General features: G+C 39.5%; 2 protein-coding genes across 5 annotated transcripts; both read right to left on the minus strand.

Moving 5' to 3' along the window:
• Positions 1–2,191: 2,191 nt before the first annotated feature.
• On the minus strand, positions 2,192–5,387 carry LOC120775165 (flocculation protein FLO11-like). 3 transcript variants are annotated; one of them, XM_040105214.1, is made up of 2 exons: positions 3,941–5,387; positions 2,192–3,850 (listed from the first exon to the last, which is right to left on the minus strand). In XM_040105214.1, exons 1-2 carry the CDS (start codon positions 5,364–5,366, stop codon positions 2,244–2,246), a joined length of 3,033 nt encoding a protein of 1,010 aa, XP_039961148.1. In that variant the 5' UTR covers positions 5,367–5,387; the 3' UTR covers positions 2,192–2,243. The 3 variants fall into 3 exon arrangements, with proteins under 3 accessions (XP_039961148.1, XP_039961149.1, XP_039961146.1); XM_040105215.1 differs by having other exon boundaries at positions 2,192–3,597; positions 3,835–5,387; XM_040105212.1 differs by having other exon boundaries at positions 2,192–5,387.
• Positions 5,380–7,740, minus strand: LOC120775166 (papilin). Of its 2 annotated transcripts, none has more exons than XM_040105217.1 (3): positions 7,651–7,740; positions 7,484–7,583; positions 5,380–7,408 (listed from the first exon to the last, which is right to left on the minus strand). In XM_040105217.1, the coding sequence occupies exons 1-3, from the start codon at positions 7,696–7,698 to the stop codon at positions 5,979–5,981; spliced, it is 1,578 nt and encodes a 525-aa protein (XP_039961151.1). In that variant the 5' UTR covers positions 7,699–7,740; the 3' UTR covers positions 5,380–5,978. The 2 variants fall into 2 exon arrangements, with proteins under 2 accessions (XP_039961151.1, XP_039961150.1); XM_040105216.1 differs by having other exon boundaries at positions 5,380–7,411.
• Between the last annotated feature and the right edge of the window lie 378 nt (positions 7,741–8,118).

Consider the following 8,118-nt stretch of genomic DNA (forward strand, 5'->3'; position numbering starts at 1 on the left):
TCTCGAAATTTAGAAACTTTACTTCCATAGTCTTCGAATTAAGAGCGCTTGTTCTACTGACTAGATTTGTGAGACCCAGAACCTTCGAACTGAATTCAGATCTCATATTCAAGTGAGAAGATTTGCGACACTCGAAACCTTCGATCTCTAGTTCTACCGAATTCAGATCTTATATGCAAGAGACTAGATTTGCGAGAGCCAAAACCTAACTTTTTATCGTGAGTGACTTTCTGTACATGGTCGGTAACAATTACGTTCACAACATCAGAGCAATATTCTCATGTGTAATATGCTCATGACAAATTACACTCTGTAGACTGTTAGACGCTCAGTGAGAGATGTTGATTAATGGCTTATGGTTTGCACACTTATTTTTTACTTAAATAACTAGACTTTCCGCTTAAACAAACAAGTAATGAATTAAAATCTCGTTAGAATTGCCTTCTTGAAAACGGAAATATATATCTGCATATTTATATAGTTAACGCCAATGAGAAATCTGTGAAGCATCCGGTGATGGTTAATTTAAATAAAAAAAAACTTATTTTAGTCTCATAAATAGACTATTAAAAAACTGCAAAGAATTTAAATAGGGGTTGTGAAGAGGGGGTCTGACCATTATGGAAAATGTTCCAGAATCCACATTGAACAAAGGTTGCAATGGGCGCAGGAAACGTCAACCATTGTTGAAGCAAGTTAATATTTGCGGATGTGTCAACTTTTGTATCGTTCAAGCCCTTGAAACGTATTTAGCTAATAAAAGGACAATCATTTATCAAAAGGTGTGTTAAGCAATCCCAAGAGTATGTTTATGTACATATATTTCTCTGCTCATGGAAGTGGGATTTCGAGGTGCTTCACAGAAACTAATAAAAGGAGTTCCACCGAAGTCAGCTCAAATGCTTTACCGCAGAAATAACCATGATTGGATACTGCTTGTATGAAACTGAACTCAATAGCAACAAGAAAATCATATTGCTACTTTAAATTGGCCAGCACAGTCACCAGACGTCAATTGTTTGGACTTTAAATCAATAATTTAAAAAATCACTGATTTTCGCGATTTTTTTAAATGTTGAAATTAACTTATCAGTCAGATGATTTTTTGAAATAAATACATTAATGACGAATACAAAATGATTTTTTGGATTGGAACTAGATATCTTCAAAACTATTCCTTTGAGAGTGGAAACCGTTTTGAAAAACACCATTCTGGAAAAAACGCGTTTAAAGATTGGAGTCGCTATGTGCCCCACTCTGTTCCTTTTCTACAAGAAACCCTGCAGCGACCATAATAATTTGAATTTCGAATTCAATATTTTAGAGAATGTTTATTACTGTGTTTACTATCCGATAATGCAACAAAAAAATTAACTGTAGAATATATTTATGATTTAATTAATCATAATCAATAAAAAACTCAATTACGAATTTGACGATGATGTGCTGTTTGGCGTTTAAGGTAATGCTATATATCGAAATATCAAAAACATATCAACGAAATATCTAACTTTGTTAAAACTTGACGAATGCTAACGCACGAGTGAACGAAAAAATTGAGAGATAAGATTATTTATTCTTCATTTTAGCAGAATTAAAAGACAAATATCCAAACAAATATCAGAAAGATAATAGTAGGCTTTCACTCTTCTTCAGTTCAATTTTGCTTTTTGCGCAACCAGTAGTTTTTATATTTGTCATTTTATCACTCAAACGCAAAAGTAAATATTTGAGCTTTTAACGGAAGTGTGCAAATTTGCGTATGCTACTATAATTAGAGCAACCGCATATAAAAGCGGCAATAAAAAAATGTCTCGTTCTAAACAAAAAAATACGTTCTAGATACCAGAGCTTGTTTGTGATCTAGCATGTAAGAATTTAGCAATTCACTTTCATGCGGGAATAACCAATCACAAGTGGTAAGCAAATTGCGTGATAAAATTGTAATCTCAACTACTTTCAAGATTACTTTTGTACTTGAAGCTTTTGTTTGGGGCAATGACTCACCGCTCGCCAATCTGATAAAATATTCAACACTTGAGTTCGGTCCGCATTATGCTATCTACCCTGGTCAAAATAAAAGTCAATATGTTAGTAATAAATTACTTAGAGATAAATCGTTTAGTATTATATTTGATAAAAAAAACTTAAATTAATGCAAATTTTCTTTATTTTACAATTATAGCATAAGCATTACTTATACATAAATACGAGTGCACGAAGTGCGGTCTCTCGCATTAGACTCATTTGGACGATTCGTGATCGTAGTATTTGGAACCGTTTGGCCGTAAGAAACAAGTCAGTCGGCGCTCACGACCGCATGAGCCAGACTCTAGACGGAAGACCTCACCGCTCGGACAAGCGCTGGGTAACTGAAGGAAATTGCGATGTTTCGTACTCCACTCGCAGGTATAGTATTTGGTACAATCATTCTTATGGGCGAAGGTACCCTCCACTAAGCAGGTGAACGGTTTGTGGTGCTCAATAGGAGCTACTTCACTGCTGCTTTCATCACTGTTTTCACAATCGATTTCTGGATCACAATAGAGTGTGTTCCTATTGAATTTTTGTCCGCGGGGACACTTCAAATCATACTGCTTCATTTTACCGAAAAATTTGGCACAGTAGGCAAACTTTTTGCAACCGTCTTCACTTGGGAAGAAGCCTTCATAGGGGCATTTTAAGTGTTCTGGTGGTGGTTTTCTAGGTGTTGTGGGCGCTTTCGTAGTAACCGTGCTTGTGCGTTTAGGCGGTTGTTTTACTGTGGTCCTAGGTGAGTTGGTTGTAACTGGCGCTGGTGTGGTAGACGACACATGGGGTGGTTTACCACTGGGTCTTGGTGGTACTTCACTGGTTTCTGGTTCTTTTGTTGTAGCTGGACCTTGAGTAGTAGTAGTTTGCGATACTTCTGTGGTGCTGGCTTCAGTACTTGGTGATCCTTCTGTTATCTCAGGTTCCTTTGTGGTTGGTGCACCAGTGCTGCTGGGCGCGCCTGTCGTTTCTGGCTGTTCTGGAATTTCTGTGGAAGGGACTTCTGGTGCTTTTGTAATTTCACCTTCATTTGTGGTAGCTACAGTTGTCTCATTTTCCTCGGGTGCTTCTGTGCTATCTGATCCTTCCGTTGTGGTATTGTCTTCAGGTTCTTCAGTAGTACTTGGTGCCTCTGGGACTTCAGTAGGTTCAGTAGCTACAGTTGTCTCATTTCCCTCGGGTGCTTCTGTGCTATCTGATCCTTCCGTTGTGGTATTGTCTTCAGGTTCTTCAGTAGTACTTGGTTCCGCTGGAACATCAGTAGATTCTGTAGCCACAGTTGTCTCCTTTTCTTCGGGATCTTCTGTTGTGGTATTGTCTTCAGGTTCTTCAGTAGTACTTGGTTCTTCTGGAAGTTCATTAGACTCTGTAGTAGTACTTGGTTCCTCTGGAATATCAGTAGATTCTGTAGCCACAGTTGTCTCATTTTCTTCGGGTTCTTCTGTCGTGGTATTATCTTCAGGCTCCTTAGTAGTACTTGGTGCCTCTGGAACTTCAGTAGATTCGGTAGTTACAGTTGTCTCATTTTCTTCGGGTGCCTCTGTGCTACCTGATCCTTCCGTTGTGGTATTATCTTCAGGTTCTTCAGTAGTACTTGGTTCCTCTGGAACATCAGTAGATTCTGTACCTACAGTTGTCTCATTTTCTTCGGGATCTTCTGTTGTGGTATTGTCTTCAGGTTCTTCAGGAGTACTTGGTTCTTCAGGAAGTTCATTAGACTCTGTAGTAGTACTTGGTTCCTCTGGAATATCAGTAGATTCTGTAGCCACAGTTGTCTCATTTTCTTCGGGATCTTCTGTTGTGGTATTATCTTCAGGTTCTTCAGTAGTACTTGGTTCCTCTGGAACATCAGTAGATTCTGTACCTACAGTTGTCTCATTTTCTTCGGGCTCTTCTGTTGTGGTATTACCTTCTGTAGTACCTGGTTCCTCCGGAATAACAGTAGATTCTGTAGCCACAGTTGTCTCATTTTCTTCAGGCTCTTCTGTGCTACCTGATCCTTCCGTTGTGGTACTGTCTTCAGGTTCTTCAGTAGTACTTGGTTCTCCTGGAAGTTCATTAGATTCTGTAGTTACAGTTGTCTCATTTTCCTCGGGTGCTTCTGTGCTATCTGATCCTTCTGTTGTGGTATTGTCGGCAGGTTCTTCGGTACTGCTTGGTGCATCTGGAACATCGGTAGATTCTGTAATTACAGTTGTCTCACTTTCCTCGGGTGCTTCTGTAGAACCTGATCCTTCTGTTGTGGTATTATCTTCAGGCTCCTCAGTAGTACTTGGTGCCTCTGGAACATCAGTAGATTCTGTAGCTACAGTTGTCTCATTTTCTTCGGGCTCTTCTGTGCTACCTGATCCTTCCGTTGTGGTACTATCTTCAGGTTCTTCAGTAGTACTTCGTTCTTCTGGAAGTTCATTAGATTCTGTAGTTACCGTTGTCTCTTTTTCCTCGGGTGCTTCTGTGCTACCTGATCCTTCTGTTGTAGTATTGTCTGCAGGGTCTTCAGTAGTGCTTGGTGCATCTGGAACATCGGTGGATTCTGTAATTACAGTTGTTTCATTTTCCTCGGGTGCTGCTGTAGTATCTGATCCTTCCGTTGTGGTCTTATCTCCAGTAACAGTTGTTTCTTCAGTAGTGCTTGGTGCATCTGGCACTGCAGTAGATTCTGGTGTTAAAGTTGTGACACTTGGAATGGATGAAGTGCTTTCTGTTGGATCTTCGGTAACGATTGATTCTTCAGTAGTTCTTGTGGCTTGTGTAGTTTCTGTTGCTAACGTTGTTTCTTCTGTAACCGCAGTAGGTCCATCAGCAATGGTCAAATTCTCGTCAGGCTTATCCGTACTTGTCGACTCTTGAGTAGTGCGCGGTTCTTCAATTGTGGTACTTACTACTTCATTAGTGTAGGGTTGTACAGTGGTGGTAATTGGTTTTTCGGTGGATTTTAGAGTTGTAGATACTGGTACATCTTGTGTGCTCGAAACAATGGGTACCTCCGAACTTGAAGGTTCTCCAGTTGTAACTGGCTCTCCACGTGTAGTACTTGTAGCTGCGGCAGTACTTGTTAAGGGCACTTCAGTAGTGCTTGTTGAGGAAACTGTAGTATCGACAACGTTTGCTTGATCTTTTAAAACACAATTACCAGCGCTTTGACTGAAAACGTATCCATTTGAGCAGGATAAATATTGAATCGCGTACGAACCGTCATCATTCAAAGAGCAACTATAAAACGTTGGCATATTATCGATGAACGCAAAGTACCCGGATTGCGTGCATGGATTCTGAAGAATCCCACCATTAACGGCGGCAAGCGCCGCAATTATTGCAAATATTTGCAATTTCATCTCGTAAATATGTTTCGTTTATTATTTTATATATTTTTATAATTTTTATTCGTAAATTCTTTAATTAAACTAAGGATTTTAGATCCGTCTCGTTTAGTCGTTAAGAAGTAAGTAACTGACGCTTGTATCTTACTAGTAGCTTTTATATAAAATGTATGAACATTAACCAAATCAAAATTTGTGATTACAACTCATTAACTGATAAAGCGGTTTCACGATAAACTCATACACAATATATGCTCTGCGCCTTTGTACTGGTATTCTCCCACATACTGGTATTCTTTTATCAGGCAAAATTTTTAAAGCACCTGGAAATTTGCCAAGTGGTGGTGAGGGAAAAAAAATGAAAATATGAAACTGAAGTTATTGCTTTTTAATTGCGCTAGTTCAGCCAGAATACGCTCTCTCTTTCCGTATTTATCTTTGGCTCTCAGCACAACACATTCGCAATCTGGACAGCGCTTGAACAGAAGATAGCAGAGCTTTGAAATGCTTCCTAACAACGGGCATTTCGTCTGGGATATTAGATTACGTTTCTGATTAGAAATATAAATTTATTTTTAAACTTTTTTACTATAACAATATTTACTTAAATTTTATTAACTTCCTGTTCTAAGGCGTACAAACATTTTGTGCTGTTGAAAAACTCTGTCCATCTACGCACTTCATACCGACAGCCTTGTATTTATCCTTCTTGTTCACGCAAATGAAGTAATCGAAAAAACTTTCAGCCGCTGCCGCAAAGTTTCCCTCCTCTACACAATTGAACGGTGTCTCGTCCTCCAGCGAAATGCCCAGCAATTTAGCCTGTTCCTTTGCAGCTTTGGCCGCCTTCTTTAGTAACTCTTTTTCATACTTTTTACGTATTTTCTCCCGCAGCTTCGCTTCTTTCAGTTTGGCTTTCTCTTCGGCTTTCAACACCTTCACCTCCTCACGCACGCACTCCTCGTCGGGGGATTTACTCATATAGAGTTCGTAATTGAGCGGCAAGTCCTGCAAATTTGTCATATCTACGAAACATTTACCCAGTTCGTGTGTATAGATTTGACCATTACCACATTGGATGTGATAAATGTGAAAAGCGTCAGTCAGCCGTGATGCCACACACCAATAGTAGGATGAATTGTCTTGTGGATCAGCAAATGTGCCTTCCTGTACGCAGCGCAATGCATCGGCGCATGGTGAGAGATCCCGCGAGCAACGCAGCAGTGCCGGGTTGTAAGCCTGGCCGGTAGGACAATCCGTTTGTGCTTTAATCAGCTGATTGGTGGCTGTGGGTTTGCAGCTGATAAAAGCGCGACAATTATTCTCTACAGAATATGTACCTGGTTCAGTACAAGGCGATTCCGTTGCAGCAACCGGTGTGGTAGTTGTGGTGTCCGTATCTTCGGTATCCAATTCAGTAGGTTTTTGTTCCGTACTACTTTCCAGCGGTTCATTTGTATCATCGCTTTCGTCCTGCGTCGTGCTGACTTCCGGTTCCTCCAGTTCATTAGAAGTCGGTGGAAGCGTGGTTGAAATATCTTCATCCATTAATGTCGTAAACTCTGGTTGGGTTTCCGTTGAAATTAAGCCTTCTAATTTCTCCGCTGCCACTGTTGTAGTTATTATTTCATTTTCAATTACTTCAGCTACGGACTGAGAAGATTCCAAATTTTCTTTGATCGCAGCTTCGATTTCCGTTGCGAGAATTTTTGCTGCAGTTTCACCAATTTTATCTTTAAGTTCAGCTTCGATTTCGGAGTCGTTTGACTGAGAAATATCTGCACTAATTGCACCTTCAAGTTGCAATCTACTGCCGGAATCATTTGACTGAGAAATGTCCGCGTCAATGGATCCTTCAAGTTGACCTTCGGAAGAAGAAGATTCTTGAGGTTGTGACGACTCTTCGCTTAGCGATTCTTTGGATTGCAGTGTGGCTGAAATTGAGCTTTGATCTTCTATTTCAGCATTGTTCGTGCCGCGTTCCTTCAATCTTAGTTTTTCAAGGTCGATTAGGTTATTGGCAGTACTATTTTTTGGCTGGCCTTCAGTTAGTGGTTCTTCTAATATATTTTGAACGGTTTTGACATTAATCCATAATAAGGTAACAGTAAGAAATAGATTTTTAAAATTACCTTCCACATCTTGTTTCAGATAAACCGTTGACTGCGTATCCTTGCCGTACTCGTCGCCAACCGGCAAAACTTCTTGTGCCAATGTCCTTTGCGTTGGCAACTGCAATGTAAACTCAATATTTTAAAAATTCCAAACTTTAAAGTAGTGTCAGCAATCTTAAACAGACCAGTAGGAAGCTGCAGAGTACTAAGAACACCGTTATCACTCGCTTCATTTTATATATATGTACTTCTATGAATTATTTGAGAAATGTTGCAATTCTGCCAGGCAGTTCGTTAGTTACTGTTAGAGATGCTTGCATTGTAATGCATTTTATAGCTACAGTCAACAGGGTAAGGTGGCTCGTGGCTTTGTTTCAGAATTTTGCGGTATGATGAAGCTTATAACCACTTACATTTTCTTATGATTTCACTGCTGATCCGTATGGATCAGATTGTGGAGATATTATTTTGCAACTTTCGACTATTTCTTGTTCCTTTAGAACATATTTCCTATATCACTGCATACATAAAAATTGCATCAACGAATTTTCCGGTTCAATCAGATACTTTTCGTTCTTATCTGCTGTCAGGACTAAACTACTCTATTTTATCTTATTCGGAGTTAAAAATGTTAATCAGGAGCAGAAACTTAA

Source organism: Bactrocera tryoni, chromosome 4 (genome assembly GCF_016617805.1).
Source record: "Bactrocera tryoni isolate S06 chromosome 4, CSIRO_BtryS06_freeze2, whole genome shotgun sequence".
Classification (NCBI taxonomy): domain Eukaryota; kingdom Metazoa; phylum Arthropoda; class Insecta; order Diptera; family Tephritidae; genus Bactrocera; species Bactrocera tryoni.

Excerpts from the sequence above, each read along its gene's own strand:
- LOC120775165 (XM_040105212.1), bottom strand. The coding sequence starts at position 5,366 with ATGAAATTGCAAATATTTGCAATAATTGCGGCGCTTGCCGCCGTTAAT.
- LOC120775166 (XM_040105216.1), bottom strand. The coding sequence starts at position 7,698 with ATGAAGCGAGTGATAACGGTGTTCTTAGTACTCTGCAGCTTCCTACTG. Across the intron at positions 7,584-7,650 it reads TACTCTGCAGCTTCCTACTG|TTGCCAACGCAAAGGACATT; the intron begins GTCTGTTTAAGA and ends TTTACATTGCAG. Across the intron at positions 7,412-7,483 it reads TCTGAAACAAGATGTGGAAG|AAGAACCACTAACTGAAGGC; the intron begins GTAATTTTAAAA and ends AAAATATATTAG.